The 21,389-nt window shown below is 38.9% G+C and overlaps 1 protein-coding gene across 3 annotated transcripts in view; it reads left to right on the top strand.

The window, feature by feature from the left end:
* LOC149822285 (SKP1-like protein 21) overlaps positions 1 to 21,389 on the top strand; it is a 128,574-nt gene that overhangs the window by 25,853 nt on the left and 81,332 nt on the right. For all 3 annotated transcript variants that reach the window (XM_089980971.1, XM_089980969.1, XM_089980970.1), the window contains exons 7-8: positions 13,741 to 13,841; positions 13,952 to 14,127. In XM_089980971.1, coding sequence (XP_089837097.1) covers positions 13,741 to 13,841; positions 13,952 to 14,127 — 277 coding nt within the window. The remainder of the gene's footprint in view (positions 1 to 13,740; positions 13,842 to 13,951; positions 14,128 to 21,389) is intronic.

Raw genomic sequence — 21,389 nt, 5'->3', positions numbered from 1 at the left:
GGATAGAAGAGAAGACCTTATTTGCTCAAATTCGGGCCTTAGCCCATTCAAAAAATTGAAGAACCGATCTTCTTCAAGTTGTTTGTGACGGAGTTCAATTGCCTCTCCACTCCATTTTGGTTCAAGCATCCGAAGGCACGCTTTTCGAGGCACTCAAAAAGAAAAGAATCTTACGATCCTCTATCACCAACCGAGCTCTGATACCATGTGAAATTGTCTATGAAGAGACAATACACATACAAGCATAAATAATTTATAAAAGAAGTGCACAAAGACACTCTCACAACACTTGAACAAAATACCAAAAATGCGTAAAAGTAGCAAACATGCACTAGTGCATGTATTTCATAAAAAGATCAAATGCTTGAGACTCTCAAGCTTAAGAATAACAAGGGGGAACACCCTTATTTATACAAGAGCCAAGAGGTGCAAAGGGGGGCTCCCAAAGGAGTCGTTGGGGAGCCCCCAACGACTCTATTGGGGGACCCCCAATGCACCTTTTAAGAAAATAAAAAATAAATGAAAAAAATAAAAAAGAAGTACAAAAGAAAATAAAAGGGAAAATTACAACATATTCCAAATGGAATATGCGCAAGATAGGAAATTACAAGAATACCCTTTTTGGGTAATAAAATAAAATAGGTATATAAATATATAGATTTATATATATAGAGATACATATACATATAATATATTATATGTATATGTATCTCTATGTATATAAGTATATATATTTATACTTACAACAATGATTTTTGGAGATACAATTTAACAATGTCCTCCCTCTGCCCATTCCTCCTTTTCCTTTAGAGTCGTTTCCTCCACAGCCTTTGGCTCCATCCTCTGGTGAGTCTCGCTACTGAAACCCTCCCATAGTATACACCCACAGGTTACCACCTACCACCATGCCCCCATTATCTTCTTCCCCTGACATAAGTATCTCTGAGCATACTGAAGTTTCTGCTCTTGATGATGATCTTCCTATTGCTCTGCGCAAAGCAAAACGACAGTGCACCCTTCATCCCATTTCACAATTTGTTTCAGAAGTTAATTTTGGGGCATCTATGAAGAATTTTGTTTCGGCTCTGTCTGCCTCCTCTGTTCCGCTTCATCACAGTCAAGCTCTATTCGACCCTAAATGGGTGCAGGCTATGCGGGATGAGATGGATGCCCTATGCTCTCAGGGCACTTGGGACTTGGTTGATCTTCCTACTGATGCAGATATTGTTGGCTGCAAATGGGTATACACCATTAAATATAACTCGGATGGGTCAATTGAACGATATAAAGCTCAGTTGGTTGCAAAAGGCTATACTCAGACATATGGTGTTGACTTTTTTGAAACTTTTTCCCCAGTCGCTCGACTTGGCACTATTCGTCTTGTTCTTTCTGTTGCTGTGCACTATGGATGACCTTTGTTTCAGTTGGATGTCAAGAATGCCTTTTTGTATGGGGATTTGCATGAAACAATCTACATGCAGCAACCCCCAGGCTTTGAGGTTCAGGGGGAGTGTCAGAAAGTGTGCAAGTTGAAGAAGGCTATCTATGGCCTGAAACAGAGCCCTAGGGCATGGTTTCACAAATTATTTAAGGTAATGTCGGATTTTGGAAGGAATAATCAAAATTTTCTTGTTGAGAAACATTTTTTTCAAAGCCACTTTCATTTTCTAAAAATGTTACATTTCTAGAGACATACAACTTATCATCTCGAATATCATAACAACGAAACCCCTTTTGAGTTTCGGAATATCCAAGAAAGGCGCAAGGGATAGCCTTGGGAGAGAGTTTGTCATTCTTATCCGTAAGTAAAAAAACTTACACCCAAAAACCCGTAACCTATTATAATCAGGTTCAAGCTTATATAATATCTCAAAAGGGGATATTTTTCCTAATATCCTAGATGGTAAGCGATTTATCAGATAAACAGAAGCAAGAGCTGCTTCTGCCCAAAAGTTTTTAGGAATGTTTTGGGAAATAAGAAGGGTCCTAGTGGTCTCAATGATGTGCCTATGTTTTATTTCGGCCAACCCATTCTGTTGAGGAGTTTTAGGACAAGACCTTTGGTGGACAATTCCATGATCCTCAAGATATTCTTTAAATTGATTGGAGAGATATTCTCCTCCAGAATCACTTCTAAATATCTTTATGTTACTGTTGAATTGATTCTTGATCATTGAATGAAAGGTTTTAAAACACGAAAAAACTTCATGTTTGAACTTAAGAAAATAGATCCACGAATATTTGGAAAAATCATCCACAAAAATGACATAATAAGAAAAGCCTCCTTTTGAAGCAACAGGTGCGGGTCCTCAAACATCCGAATGAACAATTTCAAAAGTTTTAGAAGAGAACATAGTTCTTTGCTCAAAAGGCAAACTTTGCATTTTTTCGAGAATACAATCATTACAAGAAAATGAACTTTTACATAAGTCTTTTGCAAAATGTAAATAAGACAACTTGGTGATATTAGTATGACCAAGTCTTTTGTGCCACACATTTATATCTTTGTTTTAGACAACATTACAAAAAGATTTTGGAACTTGAAGATATTCCATATAGTATAAATCTCCTTTTCTAAAGCCTTTCCCAATCAATTTCCCGGACCGGCGATCCTGTACTAAACATTTATCACAAGAGAATTTAATATCGCAACCATGGTCCGAGAGTTGAGAAACAGAGAGAAGGTTTAAGTTTAGTTTAGGTATAAATCTAATTTTTGGAATAAAAAAGTCTTGAGTTTTAAAATTACCTATTCCTTTAATTTCAAGAGAGGTTACATCCGCAGTGGAAACAAAAGAGGGAGAAACATTTTTTGAGTAATCGGAAAGCGAAAACATGTTTGGGGACATATGAAAAGATGCACCGGAGTCCAAAAGCCAAGAGACTTTACTTGGAAAGGATGAAGTAGACACGGCGGCACCGGAGGTAGCTCCCTTGAGGAGAGGTTGAAGAGCTTCCACTATTTGATTTATAGAGAGTGACCCACTTGATGATGCCTCCTTTTGTGGTACACCGGTGGTAGCCATTGCGAGAAGCTTTTTCCATTTGGGACATATGAGTTTGATATGTCCGGGTTCTTTACAAAAATGACAAATAATTTTGCTATTGTCCATTTTTACTTTTTGCCCACCATTTTCACCTTGATTTTGTGGTTTAAAATGAGGGGGACGATAGGTTTTTACATTGTTCCTGGGTCTTGATACGGCATTGACCTCATTGTTTTCTTCATAATTACAAGGAACCATAAGAACACTTGATCCTTGTTTACATAAACTCATACGAGTCTCCTCACCACTTAATTTGGTGAGTATGTCTTCAAGAGAGGGAGGAGTAAATGAGGATAGAAGAGAAGACCTTATTTGCTCAAATTCGGGCCTTAGCCCATTCAAAAAATTGAAGAACCGATCTTCTTCAAGTTGTTTGTGACGGAGTTCAATTGCCTCTCCACTCCATTTTGGTTCAAGCATCCGAAGGCACGCTTTTCGAGGCACTCAAAAAGAAAAGAATCTTACGATCCTCTATCACCAACCGAGCTCTGATACCATGTGAAATTGTCTATGAAGAGACAATACACATACAAGCATAAATAATTTATAAAAGAAGTGCACAAAGACACTCTCACAACACTTGAACAAAATACCAAAAATGCGTAAAAGTAGCAAACATGCACTAGTGCATGTATTTCATAAAAAGATCAAATGCTTGAGACTCTCAAGCTTAAGAATAACAAGGGGGAACACCCTTATTTATACAAGAGCCAAGAGGTGCAAAGGGGGGCTCCCAAAGGAGTCGTTGGGGAGCCCCCAACGACTCTATTGGGGGACCCCCAATGCACCTTTTAAGAAAATAAAAAATAAATGAAAAAAATAAAAAAGAAGTACAAAAGAAAATAAAAGGGAAAATTACAACATATTCCAAATGGAATATGCGCAAGATAGGAAATTACAAGAATACCCTTTTTGGGTAATAAAATAAAATAGGTATATAAATATATAGATTTATATATATAGAGATACATATACATATAATATATTATATGTATATGTATCTCTATGTATATAAGTATATATATTTATACTTACAACAATGATTTTTGGAGATACAATTTAACAATGTCCTCCCTCTGCCCATTCCTCCTTTTCCTTTAGAGTCGTTTCCTCCACAGCCTTTGGCTCCATCCTCTGGTGAGTCTCGCTACTGAAACCCTCCCATAGTATACACCCACAGGTTACCACCTACCACCATGCCCCCATTATCTTCTTCCCCTGACATAAGTATCTCTGAGCATACTGAAGTTTCTGCTCTTGATGATGATCTTCCTATTGCTCTGCGCAAAGCAAAACGACAGTGCACCCTTCATCCCATTTCACAATTTGTTTCAGAAGTTAATTTTGGGGCATCTATGAAGAATTTTGTTTCGGCTCTGTCTGCCTCCTCTGTTCCGCTTCATCACAGTCAAGCTCTATTCGACCCTAAATGGGTGCAGGCTATGCGGGATGAGATGGATGCCCTATGCTCTCAGGGCACTTGGGACTTGGTTGATCTTCCTACTGATGCAGATATTGTTGGCTGCAAATGGGTATACACCATTAAATATAACTCGGATGGGTCAATTGAACGATATAAAGCTCAGTTGGTTGCAAAAGGCTATACTCAGACATATGGTGTTGACTTTTTTGAAACTTTTTCCCCAGTCGCTCGACTTGGCACTATTCGTCTTGTTCTTTCTGTTGCTGTGCACTATGGATGACCTTTGTTTCAGTTGGATGTCAAGAATGCCTTTTTGTATGGGGATTTGCATGAAACAATCTACATGCAGCAACCCCCAGGCTTTGAGGTTCAGGGGGAGTGTCAGAAAGTGTGCAAGTTGAAGAAGGCTATCTATGGCCTGAAACAGAGCCCTAGGGCATGGTTTCACAAATTATTTAAGGTAATGTCGGATTTTGGAAGGAATAATCAAAATTTTCTTGTTGAGAAACATTTTTTTCAAAGCCACTTTCATTTTCTAAAAATGTTACATTTCTAGAGACATACAACTTATCATCTCGAATATCATAACAACGAAACCCCTTTTGAGTTTCGGAATATCCAAGAAAGGCGCAAGGGATAGCCTTGGGAGAGAGTTTGTCATTCTTATCCGTAAGTAAAAAAACTTACACCCAAAAACCCGTAACCTATTATAATCAGGTTCAAGCTTATATAATATCTCAAAAGGGGATATTTTTCCTAATATCCTAGATGGTAAGCGATTTATCAGATAAACAGAAGCAAGAGCTGCTTCTGCCCAAAAGTTTTTAGGAATGTTTTGGGAAATAAGAAGGGTCCTAGTGGTCTCAATGATGTGCCTATGTTTTATTTCGGCCAACCCATTCTGTTGAGGAGTTTTAGGACAAGACCTTTGGTGGACAATTCCATGATCCTCAAGATATTCTTTAAATTGATTGGAGAGATATTCTCCTCCAGAATCACTTCTAAATATCTTTATGTTACTGTTGAATTGATTCTTGATCATTGAATGAAAGGTTTTAAAACACGAAAAAACTTCATGTTTGAACTTAAGAAAATAGATCCACGAATATTTGGAAAAATCATCCACAAAAATGACATAATAAGAAAAGCCTCCTTTTGAAGCAACAGGTGCGGGTCCTCAAACATCCGAATGAACAATTTCAAAAGTTTTAGAAGAGAACATAGTTCTTTGCTCAAAAGGCAAACTTTGCATTTTTTCGAGAATACAATCATTACAAGAAAATGAACTTTTACATAAGTCTTTTGCAAAATGTAAATAAGACAACTTGGTGATATTAGTATGACCAAGTCTTTTGTGCCACACATTTATATCTTTGTTTTAGACAACATTACAAAAAGATTTTGGAACTTGAAGATATTCCATATAGTATAAATCTCCTTTTCTAAAGCCTTTCCCAATCAATTTCCCGGACCGGCGATCCTGTACTAAACATTTATCACAAGAGAATTTAATATCGCAACCATGGTCCGAGAGTTGAGAAACAGAGAGAAGGTTTAAGTTTAGTTTAGGTATAAATCTAATTTTTGGAATAAAAAAGTCTTGAGTTTTAAAATTACCTATTCCTTTAATTTCAAGAGAGGTTACATCCGCAGTGGAAACAAAAGAGGGAGAAACATTTTTTGAGTAATCGGAAAGCGAAAACATGTTTGGGGACATATGAAAAGATGCACCGGAGTCCAAAAGCCAAGAGACTTTACTTGGAAAGGATGAAGTAGACACGGCGGCACCGGAGGTAGCTCCCTTGAGGAGAGGTTGAAGAGCTTCCACTATTTGATTTATAGAGAGTGACCCACTTGATGATGCCTCCTTTTGTGGTACACCGGTGGTAGCCATTGCGAGAAGCTTTTTCCATTTGGGACATATGAGTTTGATATGTCCGGGTTCTTTACAAAAATGACAAATAATTTTGCTATTGTCCATTTTTACTTTTTGCCCACCATTTTCACCTTGATTTTGTGGTTTAAAATGAGGGGGACGATAGGTTTTTACATTGTTCCTGGGTCTTGATACGGCATTGACCTCATTGTTTTCTTCATAATTACAAGGAACCATAAGAACACTTGATCCTTGTTTACATAAACTCATACGAGTCTCCTCACCACTTAATTTGGTGAGTATGTCTTCAAGAGAGGGAGGAGTAAATGAGGATAGAAGAGAAGACCTTATTTGCTCAAATTCGGGCCTTAGCCCATTCAAAAAATTGAAGAACCGATCTTCTTCAAGTTGTTTGTGATGGAGTTCAATTGCCTCTCCACTCCATTTTGGTTCAAGCATCCGAAGGCACGCTTTTCGAGGCACTCAAAAAGAAAAGAATCTTACGATCCTCTATCACCAACCGAGCTCTGATACCATGTGAAATTGTCTATGAAGAGACAATACACATACAAGCATAAATAATTTATAAAAGAAGTGCACAAAGACACTCTCACAACACTTGAACAAAATACCAAAAATGCGTAAAAGTAGCAAACATGCACTAGTGCATGTATTTCATAAAAAGATCAAATGCTTGAGACTCTCAAGCTTAAGAATAACAAGGGGGAACACCCTTATTTATACAAGAGCCAAGAGGTGCAAAGGGGGGCTCCCAAAGGAGTCGTTGGGGAGCCCCCAACGACTCTATTGGGGGACCCCCAATGCACCTTTTAAGAAAATAAAAAATAAATGAAAAAAATAAAAAAGAAGTACAAAAGAAAATAAAAGGGAAAATTACAACATATTCCAAATGGAATATGCGCAAGATAGGAAATTACAAGAATACCCTTTTTGGGTAATAAAATAAAATAGGTATATAAATATATAGATTTATATATATAGAGATACATATACATATAATATATTATATGTATATGTATCTCTATGTATATAAGTATATATATTTATACTTACAACAATGATTTTTGGAGATACAATTTAACAATGTCCTCCCTCTGCCCATTCCTCCTTTTCCTTTAGAGTCGTTTCCTCCACAGCCTTTGGCTCCATCCTCTGGTGAGTCTCGCTACTGAAACCCTCCCATAGTATACACCCACAGGTTACCACCTACCACCATGCCCCCATTATCTTCTTCCCCTGACATAAGTATCTCTGAGCATACTGAAGTTTCTGCTCTTGATGATGATCTTCCTATTGCTCTGCGCAAAGCAAAACGACAGTGCACCCTTCATCCCATTTCACAATTTGTTTCAGAAGTTAATTTTGGGGCATCTATGAAGAATTTTGTTTCGGCTCTGTCTGCCTCCTCTGTTCCGCTTCATCACAGTCAAGCTCTATTCGACCCTAAATGGGTGCAGGCTATGCGGGATGAGATGGATGCCCTATGCTCTCAGGGCACTTGGGACTTGGTTGATCTTCCTACTGATGCAGATATTGTTGGCTGCAAATGGGTATACACCATTAAATATAACTCGGATGGGTCAATTGAACGATATAAAGCTCAGTTGGTTGCAAAAGGCTATACTCAGACATATGGTGTTGACTTTTTTGAAACTTTTTCCCCAGTCGCTCGACTTGGCACTATTCGTCTTGTTCTTTCTGTTGCTGTGCACTATGGATGACCTTTGTTTCAGTTGGATGTCAAGAATGCCTTTTTGTATGGGGATTTGCATGAAACAATCTACATGCAGCAACCCCCAGGCTTTGAGGTTCAGGGGGAGTGTCAGAAAGTGTGCAAGTTGAAGAAGGCTATCTATGGCCTGAAACAGAGCCCTAGGGCATGGTTTCACAAATTATTTAAGGTAATGTCGGATTTTGGTTTTGTCAGGTCTGCTTCAGACCACTCCTTGTTTATCAAGAAAACTAGTTCTGGAATTGTGGTTATGGTGGTATATGTCGATGACATCATATTGACAGGGAGCTATGTCACATGGACTCGACAAAACAGATGCCGCACCCGCGTCGACGCGACGCGATGCGGGATCGCGGTTGGGTGCGGCACCGGGTGCGGTCAACACGACCCTGGGTGCGGTCAACGCAACCAGGGTCATTTTTGTCCACATTTTTTGGGCGAAAAAAAAAAATTTTTTTCCCCCCGATGAAAAGGAGGATTAGGGCAAATTTTTTTTTTTGCCCTAATCTCTCCTCTCTCTCCCCCTGAGCTCGAGCTCTCCCATCGCCGCCCCCAGCGTCGCCGCCCCCAGCGCCGCCGCCCCCAGCGCCGCCGCCCCCAGCGTCGCCGCCCCCAGACTCCTCCTCTCGGCTCCTCCTCTCGGCTCGCAGATATGTCTCTCACTCTCTTCTTGGGTCGGCTGGGGAGGGGCCGAGCACCCCCCCCCCCCTCTCGGTCTCTTGTTGTGTCGGCAGGGGAGGGGCTGAGCCTCCCCTGCTCCCTCGTTTTTCGGCACAGGAGGGGCCGAGCCCCTCCCCCATCTACCTCTTTTTTTTGGGTCGACAGGGGAGGGGCCGAGCCCCTCCCCCATCTGTTTTTTTCTTTGGGTCGACAGGGGAGGGGCCGAGCCCCTCCCCCATCTTTTTTTTTTTTTGGGTCGACAGGGGAGGGGCCGAGCCCCTCCCCCATATGTTTTTTTCTTTGGGTCGACAGGGGAAGGGCCGAGCCCCTCCCCCATTTGTTTTTTTTTTTTTTGGGTCGACAGGGGAGGGGTCGAGCCCCTCCCCCACATGTTTTTTTCTTTGGGTCGACAGGGGAGGGGCCGAGCCCCTCCCCCATCTTTTTTTTTTTTGGGTCGACAGGGGAGGGGCCGAGCCCCTCCCCCATATGTTTTTTTCTTTGGGTCGACAGGGGAGGGGCCGAGTCCCTCCCCCATTTGTTTTTTTTTTTTGGGTCGACAGGGGAGGGGTCGAGCCCCTCCCCCATATGTTTTTTTCTTTGGGTCGACAGGGGAGGGGCCGAGCCCTTCCCCCATCTGTTTTTTTCTTTGGGTCGACAGGGGAGGGGCCGAGCCCCTCCCCCATCTGTTTGTTTTTTTATTTGGGTCGACAGGGGAGGGGCCGAGCCCCATCTATTTTTTTTCTTTGGGTCGACAGGGGGCCCCTCCCCCATCTGTTTTTTTTTTTGGGTCGATAGGGGAGGGGCCGAGCCCCCCTCGCTCTCGCTCTCTTGTTGGGTTGGCAGGGGAGGGGCTGAGCCCCCCCTTCTCCCTGTGTTTTCGAATTGATTTGAAAATTGTAATGTATTTTTTTTTTTGTGTTTTCAGGATAAAAATGACGGATAAAGGGAAAGGACTTGCGTCATCCTCGTCCCAACATGTGAGTTCTGCTGCTAGTTTTGCTGATAGTTGCAGTGGGATTGATGATGTGGGGCCACTATGGATACATGTAGATAAACTTGCAAAAACTGGAGAAGGAGGTTGTGGAAACAAAAGATTTCGATGCAAGCTCTGCGAAAAAGATTTTGTTGGGTCTTACACAAGAGTGAATGCTCATTTGTTGAAGATACCAGGACATGGCATTTCAGCTTGCAGAAAAGTTGATGAGGCAATGCGAAGGCAATACAAGAAGAATATGAGAAGAGAAAGGCAATGACCGATTCTTCTGCACTCAGTGTGCCATTTGCAAGCCACCAGGAAGATGCTGAAAAAAAAGAAAAGTCAATCTAGGAGGTAGAGGAACGATACAAGCAGCATTCAATACATATGGAAGAGAAGAATTGGATAGAAAAGTTGGGAGGTATTTTTATTCTGGTTCACTCCCATTTAATGCGGCTAGAAATCCTTATTGGAAGGATTTAGTTACATCCTTGGCAAATTGTAATTTGAGTGGTTATGTGCCTCTAAGTTCAGAAAAAATACGAACCACACTTCTTGCAGAAGAGAGGGCAAACGTGGAGAGGTTGCTAGAAATTAAAAAATATTCATGGGAGCAAAATGGAGTTTCCATTGTGTCTGATGGATGGACAGATATTCAAAGGCGTCCATTAATCAATTTCATTGCTTGTTCGCTTAGTGACCCAATATTCTTGAAAGCAGTTGATGCATCTGGGGAATATAAAAATGCAGAGTATTTGAAGGGATTGTTTATAGAAGTGATAAAAGAAGTGGGTGATCAGAAAGTGGTACAAATCATTACATACAACGCTCCGGTTTGTAAAAGTGCAGCGTTGAGTTTGGAGAGTGAGTACCCTCATATTTTTTGGACTTCCTGTGTAGCACACAGCTTAAATCTAGCCCTAAAGAGCATATGCAACCCCAAAGAAGAAGAAAATTCACAAGCATATGCTTTATGTTCATGGATTGAAGATTTAGAAAGAAATGTCAAAAGCATTAGGAATTTTGTTGTTAACCACCATCGTGCTAATGCTATATTTAATAGGCATTCTGATTTGAAATTGTTGAAGGTCGCTGAAACACGTTTTGCATCCATCATTGTGATGATGAAGAGGATTAAAAGAGTGAAGAATGCTTTGATTAACATGGTGACTGATGAAAATTGGACATTCTATCGTGTTGATGATGATATGAAGGCTCAAGAAATTAAGAAATTCATTCTTGATGATGAGTTTTGGGACAGAGTGGTATACTTCCTTCAATTTACGCAACCTATTTGGGAAATGTTAAGAGAAGTTGATAAGGATGAGCCCATGCTTCACAGAGTTTATGAAATGTGGGATAATATCATTGAAAAAATACAAGCTATTAGTTTTCATGCATGAAGAAAAAAATCCTGCATTGGATGATTCAGATTTTTTTAATCATATTCATTCAATTTTAGTCAGAAGATGGGATAAGAGCAACACTCCTTTGCATTGCATGGCACATTCTCTTAATCCAAAATATTATGCAAATAAGTGGCGGGCTGGTGGTATTGGTCGTGTCCCTCCAAATTTAGACCCAGAGCTATCAAGACACAGAAATATGTGTATGACATGACTTTTTCCAGAAGCATATCTTCTACATCAAGTCACACAAGAGTTTGGAAAATTTTCATCTTCGAGATTATATGCACCGGCATTATTCGCGAGAGAAGAAGATAATATAGATCTTATCACATGGTGGTCAATATTTGGATCAGAAACACCTCTTCTGCAACGTCTTGCATTAAGATTGCTATTGCCGCCTGCTAGTTCATCTTGTTGTGAAAGAAATTGGAGCACATATTCTCAAATCTACAACATGAAGAGAAATAAACTCACCAGCAAGCGTGCAGAGGATTTAGTATATGTTCATTCAAATCTTCGATTACTTTCGCGAAGCAATGATGAATACAGGTACTAATTTGCTCTCTTAGTTATTTGATTATTTCTTAGTTTTCATTTAAATATACTTGTATTGTATTTATCATTTTCAAATTGGGTTTATAATGCAGACAAGGAACATCCAAATTTTGGGATGTAAACCCAGAAGAGTGTGACTTCGAGGGAGAACATGAATTCAACGTAACAAACATGGATTTAGCTGAGCCTAGTATTCCTTCTAATGATGCATTTGATGATGAAGAAGAAAATTATTAGCATCCATTACTTCATCAGGATATACTTTGGTATGTAATTTAGTTCTTTTATGCAATACTTATTTGATTGATATTTAGGTCGATTTATGTAATTGCTTTACTTATTTGATTGATAATTTGATATTTAGGTTGATATACTGCATGCATGATCAATCATATTATGAGTTTATGACAATGTTTACTGTTAAATGTTAAACTGTTAAAACTTCAAAATTATATATATATATATATATATATATATATATAAATTTTTTTTTTTTACATTTTTGCCCTTGCCGCACCCCCGCACCCGGGTTTTTTGGAAGTGCCGAATCCCCGCACCCGCACGCGCACCCGCACCCATGTGACATAGACAGGGAGCAGTGCCTAAGATATTTCTGCAACAAAGGATCATCTTCAGAAACACTTTGTTACTAAAGATCTTGGTTCCCTCCGATATTTTCTGGGTATCGAGGCTGCGAGAAACAAAGAAGGCTTAGTTTTGTCACAAAGAAAGTATGTATTAGATTTATTAAAAGAGACTGGAATGCTAGGAGCGAAGCCTGCTAACATTCCTATGGATCCCAAAACTCATATGTTCGATGAGAAGTCTGAATATGTGGATAGTACCAGTTTTAGATCCTTGGTGGGTAAGTTGTTATATGTGACAGTCACTAGACCCGACATCTCATTCGCTGTCAGTAAATCAGTCAATTCATGGATAAACCTACCAAAGTTCATTGGGATGCAGCTATGATGGTTCTTAGGTATTTAAAGTCATCTCCTGGTAAAGGACTGTTGTTTAAACAAAATTCTTCCTTGGACGTTGTTGCTTACACTGACGCAGATTATGCGGGATCTATTGAAGACAGAAAGTCAACAACTGGATTCTGTGTTTTTGTGGGAGGAAATCTAGTTACCTGGAGGAGTAAGAAACAAACTGTTGTAGCCAGGTCAAGTGCTGAATTTGAATACCGAGCTATGGCTCAGACCACAGCTGAGATTATGTGGGTAAAATCAGTTTTGATCGACCTTCAGGTGAAAGTATCCCTACCTATGTTGATGGTGTGTGACAATAGGGCTACTACATATATTGCAAACAATCCAGTCTTTCATGAAAGGACTAAACATATTGAAGTTGACTGTCACTATGTACGTGACTTGGTTCAGGCTGGTTATATTTGTACAGATCATGTATCTTCCGAAGATCAAGTGGCTGATGTTTTTACCAAGGCACTCGCGAGGCTTAGTTTCTCTCATTGTTGTGACAAGCTGAGCATGATTGATATCTATGCTCCAGCTTGAGGGGGAGTGTTAAGATTAGTCGTCTGAATTATGTTTTATTCTTAAAACGTTCCTTTTTTATATTTAATATACAAATGAGGGACCCATATGTAATTTCTCTTTAGGATAACCTCTATTTAAACTAGAGGATAATAGCCCTAATGATATAACGATTTTCCCTCCCTCTCTCTCTCTCAGTTCCTGAGTGCTCCATGAACAGTCGCAACACTTAGTCTGACTTTCCCTGGTCTGTCATAATAGCATTTTGAACTCTTATTGTTTAAGAAATGAGGCAAACATGTCGGCACATTTTAACATGTAATTATATGCTCAAACTATCCTCTAAGTTTTGTATAATAAGGTTGAAGTCTGTCCTTGGTTGATAGAAGTCATGCACATATGAGGTGGTTTCTGCAGGATTAAGCTTCACGCCCACCATTCACAAGTTCTTCAAATTTCAATTAATCATATTTTTTATTCATGAAGTATTTGTTGTTTGATTTGCTTCTTGATACTAGATCATACATTGTGTTTGAACCTAGATTCCAAGGGAGTCCGAGGTGCTAAACAGAAAAAGAAAAATCGGAGGAGGAAAGAACTACCAAAGGCTCATTCTTCTAGAAATGGGAAAGAAGACCACAAGGTTGATCATTTTATAGTAATGTTTAATTAGAAATGCTTGTAATTCATACTGGATTTCTATTTTCTGGTCATTGTTAAAGCTTGACTTTGTTATTTGTCCATGTGCACCAGGAAACTGGATCTCTTTCTACCAAAAACAACAATGATGAAGTTGTTGATGGTCTTTTTGGGCATACTCGTGTGGCAAACCTGGTAGATGCTTGTGATGATAAGTTCTTGCCAAAAGTGGACTTTGATGATGATATGGATGATGAGCTGGACCCTGTAATGAAGGAAAAACTTGACAGGTGAGTTGGACCTTGATTCAGGGAATATATCATTTACATCTATTTGGTTTTCTCTGTGGTATTCTACTTCTGTATTTTTCTTCTCTCTAAAAGCAGTGCTTGTAGATTACTTATAGTAACATATACCTGCCTAACCTGATCAACTAATACTGCTACTTGCTTGTTAAGGAATGTGAAATGCTCATCTTACAAGGCTTGCATAATACTCTACGCTTGGTGTACATATGTTTATTCTTTAAGGGTATTTCTGTAACATATCTTAGAGACCTTAGTCAACTAATTTTGTCTTTTGTGAAGCCTAAGGGGTTGATTCCCTTTTATGTTGTAACCCTTCATTTTTCAACTTAATGAAGCAAGTTTCCTTTTGCTCCCTCTGTTTATTTCTTCTTTCTTATGTTTCTTCTTGAGAACTCCATGAATCTGATGCTTGCAAACATGGTATCAAAGCCATGAAAACATCAAGAAGCTGCTGAATCTATCAAGTGGGAGATATGAGCTTCACCCTGGCCTTGGGATCCGTGCATCATTGATGTCATCAAGAGGTACAACACCTTGGTTTTTTGTGATTTCATTTGTGGTAACTGGTAAATTGAGATTTTAGGAGTTCTGAGAATCAACAATCTCAATCATCGGAGGTGATTTGGATTTTTGGTGAATATTTTCCGATTTTCTGGATATCCTGAGTTTGAGAGTCCAGATTATTGAAATCTGCAGATTCTGAGTTTATCGGCAGTTGTTTCTGGTTGGGGTTTGATCCTCTGGTGTTGTTTTTATGTGAGAAGTCTAATAGGGGTGATTTGAGTGGATTGTCGTTGATTTTAGTGGAGCTTTGTTGCTTTCTTCTATTGGTACATAGAGGCAGTAACTGGTATTGTGAGCATTTAAGGCTATCGGGTATCTGATTTTCTTTACAGCATGAAGATGTGATGGTGCAGACCTGGTATATATAGTGTAGTGTGCCTCCAGCGTATTGGCATTTATTTGATTCTTTGGGTGTTTGTTGCATTTGGAGTCTAGTATATTGGTACCCATCTCTTGGTGTTCTAGGTATTTGTTGTTTTGCCTCATCTTAGTGATTTTAGCAGGCCATCACAGTGCGGTGCTGGTATCGAAATTTCTTTTTGTTGTTTGGGTGTTTGCAGCATTGTGACCTTTGCATCCGCTATAGAGCATTGGTAGAGTCTTTGCAACTGTGTGCATATGATATATTTTTTTGGCTGCTTGCTGTTGTTGGTATTCTTGTGCTCTGTTTGTGTTGTGCAGCTTTTAAATATTGTAGTTGGGGGTTGGTAGTATGAGTATGGAGAAGGGGGACCCTATTCAGCTCACTCCTGTGAAACTCGATGGGATCAATTATGCATTTGGTCCGATTTTATGACAGTTATTGACAGAAAGGGCTTGGGAGGGTATCTTGATGGTACTGGTGTGAAGCCTAAGGAAGGCGATGCTGATTTTGATACCACGATGAAGGAATGGAAAATGAACAATGCGAAAATGAAGTCGTGGATACTTTGTTTTGTAGAGCAGAAAATTGCAATGAACATATTCAAGTTTCAAGAATCCAAGGATTATTGCATGGGGATACATGAAACAGATTAATATTCCGGAAAATTGGGCAAGGTAGTATCAACTTATGCAAGACTTGAGGTCTTTGAGGCAAGGGAATAAGTCTGTTCAAGACTTTTATTCTAAGTCACATGGGTGCGGGTGCGGGTGCGGGTACGGGTGCGGGTGCGGGGATTCGGCACTTCCAAAAAACCCGGGTGCGGGGGTGCGGCAAAAAAAAAAAAAAAAAAAAAAAAAAAAAATATATATATATATATATATATATATATATATATATATATATATATATATATATATATATATATATATATATATATATATATATATATATATATATATATATATATATATAAGGGGTCCGGGTTCCCCCGACGCGGGTCCTGGGCAAGGCCGTTCTATATCTTATTACCCACAATAGGGATTGTACCGCCTCCAGCCATCTTTTTTACTTTTACATTTTTAGATTTCTTTATGACATATAATAAGATATGTCAGTTCTTTATGACATATAATAAATGTCAGTGCATCACGTGAAGTGGAGGGGATTTTGTGTTTTGCGCTTTTTCCTTCTGGAAGTGGAGGGGAGACTAGTTGGGGGCAATTAGTTAGTGCATCACGTGAAGGAACTTTGGTTAGAGTCCCCAACCCTGGTTGGGTGCAACACTCGAGACATGTAAAGGGTTAATGTGATGTGATTTGAAGTAATAAGGGGCAGCAACGTTAGCTTTACTAATTTGTCCCAAAGGCCGAATGTTGGAAGCATGGGGGGAGATTGGTTGCGCATCAGAGACAGGCAGTAGTAGCGCAGGCACAGCAGGGAGCTTTGCAGGCGCAGCAGCAACAACCTTGGCCGTGAATGATTCCCTTTAGGTTGGTGGCTTCAAAGGAGAGCTGAAGAGAGGGAAGGTATTAGTCCAGCGCCTCAAAAGCTGTCTCGCACCGACGCGTTCCCCTTTAGGATGCCTCCCTTCTCCCGTTGTGACAACAGCCCCACCTTTTATAACAGTGAGGGCAGGTTGAGCGATTTATACGATGTCCCCGGTGGTGCAGTTGCAGCAGGAGCTACTGCAACAATGACTCTGCAACCTTTTCCTATTGCCTTCAAATCCCCAGGTATCAACTCTAAAACAACACCCCTTCCAAAACACCCTTTGCATTTTTCCGGCACCTCTGATTTGTCCAAAGAATCACCCTTGTACCATTTCATAGGGCAAACTAAAAAAAAAAAAATCAAAAAAATGTATCAAAATGACCCTGGGTGCGTTGACCGCACCCAGGGTCGTGTTGACCGCACCCGCACGCGCACCCGCGTCGAGTCGCGTCGACGCGGGTGCGGCACCTGCTTTGCCGAGTCCTTGTGACATAGCTTTTATTCTAAAATGCAACATTTATGGTACTGGCTCTGATAGAGAGTAGCAAGAAGTGCAAAGATTGTAAAGCATGTGTGGATGCTGAAAACCAGCCCAAGGGAACTGTGAGATTGAGCTGCTCATGGGACTGCGTCCTAAATATGGTAATGTGAGGAGTGCAATCATTCACAGGACTTTTCTTTCCCTAGTCACACAGGCTATCTCTGAGCTTATTGCAAAAGAGACTAAGATGAAGTTAGATTATGTTACGGTGGCATCCAAGCAATGAGGGTGTTATGGTGGCGCGAAGGTTAGGACACCCAAGTTTGATATAAATTGTAATGCCTCAAAATTTTATTGGAAATTTTGAAGGAATTTTTTTTTTAAATACAAACATAGCGGAATAGTATATTTGAAAACTGATGCAACTTTGGCCGGATTACAATAACACAACTATACACACTACTAGGTTTTAAGAACTTAATTAAAAGAATTAATGCAAACCAATACTCAACTAAATTCATAGTACATGTCTTAACAAAATCCAACTTAATTAAAAATATCCCAAAAAGAAGCTGGATTTCCCAGAAAAGTAGAACGATGATGATCCGTCTGACGCCGCTGAGCAATCCACCATCGCACCAACTCATGCATTATCTAAAAAATATTAAAGTAAGGGGCATTAATCCACAACCCTAGTAGGATACACTAATACACATAAACATGGATATAACCCAAACATAAGAGATAAGCATTTTAGATAAACAACTCAAACATACAACACAATATATCAAGTTAAGCACAATTTACACATTCATAATCAATCATGCTGTTGTCAAATTTCAAGACAATTATCCTACAATATATAAATTCGAAAGTAAACAAACAATTTATCTTAAACCCTACAATCATGCATAGATTATAGTAAGGTCAGTGATTCAATACTTAATGTTTTGTTTCTCTTTTCTCGCCCTAAAGGGTACACACTCAAGGTTTTTAACTTCAATTCAACTAATCCAATGGGGTGTCTGTTATGCCATGTAATTTATTAGCCTTATTGATTAGAAGAATCTGCCAATTTCCTTCGGAGTTTTTCACTGAAGCAGTCCGTGACCCAGAGAACTTCCAATGGTTCATACAGAATCGATTCCTACTCTTCAGAGATTCATGACATACCACCTAAGCCACACGATAGTTCGCCCCCCTACGACCAACGGCTATGGACCAACAAAGATGCCTAGATCTCCAAAAATAAACAATGGTCGATACCACCACTCTCTCCAGGGGTGGTCTTGGGTTTGAATGGGTTACTAGGTGTTATTTAAGTTTAGGCTCATACATTAATTTCAAGTGCTCTTAGCACACGGGTTCATTAACCTAAGCTCCATTCTGGGGAGACTCCATAACACAAGGTTGTTTTTAACCCATTCAAACCCTATTTTTGGGTAACTTTGAGCACGGCCTCCTTGAGGCAATTATACAATTATGTGCATGTCTGTCTAGTCTTTTCATTCTTTGGTGCTCCATAAGCACCCGTGGGTCCCATCGAATCCAGGTTCACTCATGAGCCATGTTCATGCTCATACCACATATTCATTATCATCATGCATACACCATATTATATGCTCACTTGCTTACATAAAGCTTGCATACATAATTCATTCATGACTATGCTCATTCAACAAAATCACATGTGCATTCATTTCTTTCTCAATGATCATGCCTCATGATGTATAATACACACTATCATATATGACATGAATTCTTAACATTCATGATTCAACATAAAGAACATTCAGTTAACATGCATATCATATCACAAATCAGGTTTTAAGCACCACTCATCATGTTTAGTAGTGTAGGAAACAACTAAGCATTAACACATGTAATTCAGGAAATTCGTATCCCTGTTTATCTGATTTTAGAAAACTCACAAAAACTCACATAGAACGGTTTTGACCTCCAAAATTTAACTAGAGTTGCCCTAACATGTCAGGGACACAACCCAAGAAACAAAACTTCAAAATCATTTATAACAAAATTATAAAAATTCTGTAACTGAACCCTGTTCTGAAAAATTATAGGACAGGTTCGGTAAAGTGCAATTTTTTTTCCTAACTTAGAGAATTTCTTAGGATTTACTAGGAACTCTTTTGACAAAATCCTTTTTACAGAATCTTCTTCTCTGTATTGACTTCTACTCAGATTTTCCATAATTTGTTTTAAGTCGTTTTGAATAGGTTTCTATAATTTTCAAAATGACAGGTCGAAGAAGTGCTCTGCAACTAGGATAGAAAAATTATGCTTTATTGCAACAATCATTTCACACTCAATATTGACTCGAACAGGACCAAATAAGATTCTAAAATCAAGCCCGGATGTGTAGATTATCCCAATATTTTTATTTTTATTTTTTGGATCCATAATCTAGGAGAAGGATTTTTTTTATCGAAACTGATCATATTGAAAACGGGAACATCATAACAGTGATTTGCAATATTCATGATCCACCCAATAATTAAGATTAAGAAACCATAAATACATGATTAACCATAAATTCAGATATTTAATCACATTGATAATACATATAACAATTATTAAAGCTTTGTTAGGAAAACAAAAATCGAAATAACCAAATGCATCATTCTGAAATCATGGTTCCTTCATCTAATCATTTTGAAAGCATAAACGTAACCAATAAACTTAGAATTCAATCAAAGCATGATCATCATTCTTTTCCAGAGGTATTAACGTGTTGATTTACATTACTATCATAAATCAGTGTTTTGAAAAGCGTTGAGGCGTAGCGAGGCGTTCCACCAAAATCTGAGGCGAGGCGTAAGCCTCGAGGTGCAAAGCGTAAGCCTCAATTTTTTTTAAACTTAAAAAAACTATAAAAATGATCTAAAATTATAAATAAATAAGAAATGCTTTATTGATGAAGCACCAACCAACACGAAATAAAAAATCTCAAATAAATACGGAAAAAATATGAGATTAACATGTAAAAGTAACATTAATGCAACAACTTGATCTATGTAAGTATCTAAGAAATAAAATATGAGCATTCATTCAATAAAAAACTAACATTAACAACAAAATGCATATTAGCACTAACAACCTCGGTTTGGAAGAAAGCCTGATCCTTGTAAAAATTAAAATTCATTATGTAAAAAACCATACTAGTTAGAGCATTGACATGGTAAATGAATTGGATTCTGGACTGAAAAATGGAGTGGATGCCCTGATACACTTGTTGCGTAGATTGGGTAAGACTAAACACAACCCTAGTTGGAGTGATGTTCAGTAAAGGTTTGAAATACTTAGATATCATTATTTTCTTAATCAAGTGCTACTTGGAGAACAATGTGCACAGTCTTGCTTAGTGAAGGTGTGTGTGTACTGTTTGCAATATAGGTAACGAACACAGGTATGTATGAAGGTCCTATGAAATGCTAAGAAATGCATACGGCGAATGCATTGTGTAAATAAATAACCATATTAATCAGAGCATTGATAAGAGTACTCTGGACTGAGCAATGGAGTGGATGCACTTTGTTACTTGTTGCATGAATTCGGTAAGACTAAACCCAGACCTAGTTGGAGCGATCGTCCGATGAAGGTTTGAATATTTAAGAATCTCCATTTTCTTCATTCATTGCTACTTGGAGCTATTTGCAGAGCTTAGCGAAGGTGTGAAAGCATCATTCTCAATATCGATAACAAAAATTCAAGGGTATATGAAACTCATATGTGACATTGTAATGTTGTTTGTGCAAGTGGAAATTCAGAGATGCTTCATTTAGTTAAGAATCATTTGCCACGTGCCCCATGAACCATATTTCTTGCTGTTTCTAGCAAGGTTCCTACACAGCAGAAGGCCAAACACAATATTTTTTGAACAAAAGGAGGACGCAAAAGGAACTTGATTCAACTTCCTAAAACACTATCCAATTTCAATAGAACAGAAATTAAAGAACTGTATCAATCAACAACTGTGGCCGTGAATTTATCGAACTACATCAATTCTCAAAAATTCAAGCGTGTAGAAGCTTGCCAACGATCAAAGAAGCCGGTACAAATCATAAAATCATCGTTACGTCGATCAACCACTAAAATTTCGAAACAAACCAGTCAATTAGATCAATTCAACCACACAGGAAGTTCCTGTCAGGAACTCGTATTTCGATGCACAATCACCCCAAAATTCAAGATTTATAAAAAAGAAATAATTTGTGAATCTGAAACCACCAAAAACCCCTCGGAAAATGAACCAGAACGCGCTACGCACCTTGCCGAGGACGATATCGAAGGTTTTGGGGGAGCGAATGCGACCGTGAGCGGCGT

This window comes from Nuphar pumila, chromosome 11 (genome assembly GCF_984573655.1).
Source record: "Nuphar pumila chromosome 11, dmNupPumi1.hap1.1, whole genome shotgun sequence".
Classification (NCBI taxonomy): Eukaryota; Viridiplantae; Streptophyta; class Magnoliopsida; order Nymphaeales; family Nymphaeaceae; genus Nuphar; species Nuphar pumila.
This window is presented reverse-complemented; position numbering and strand designations above follow the sequence as displayed.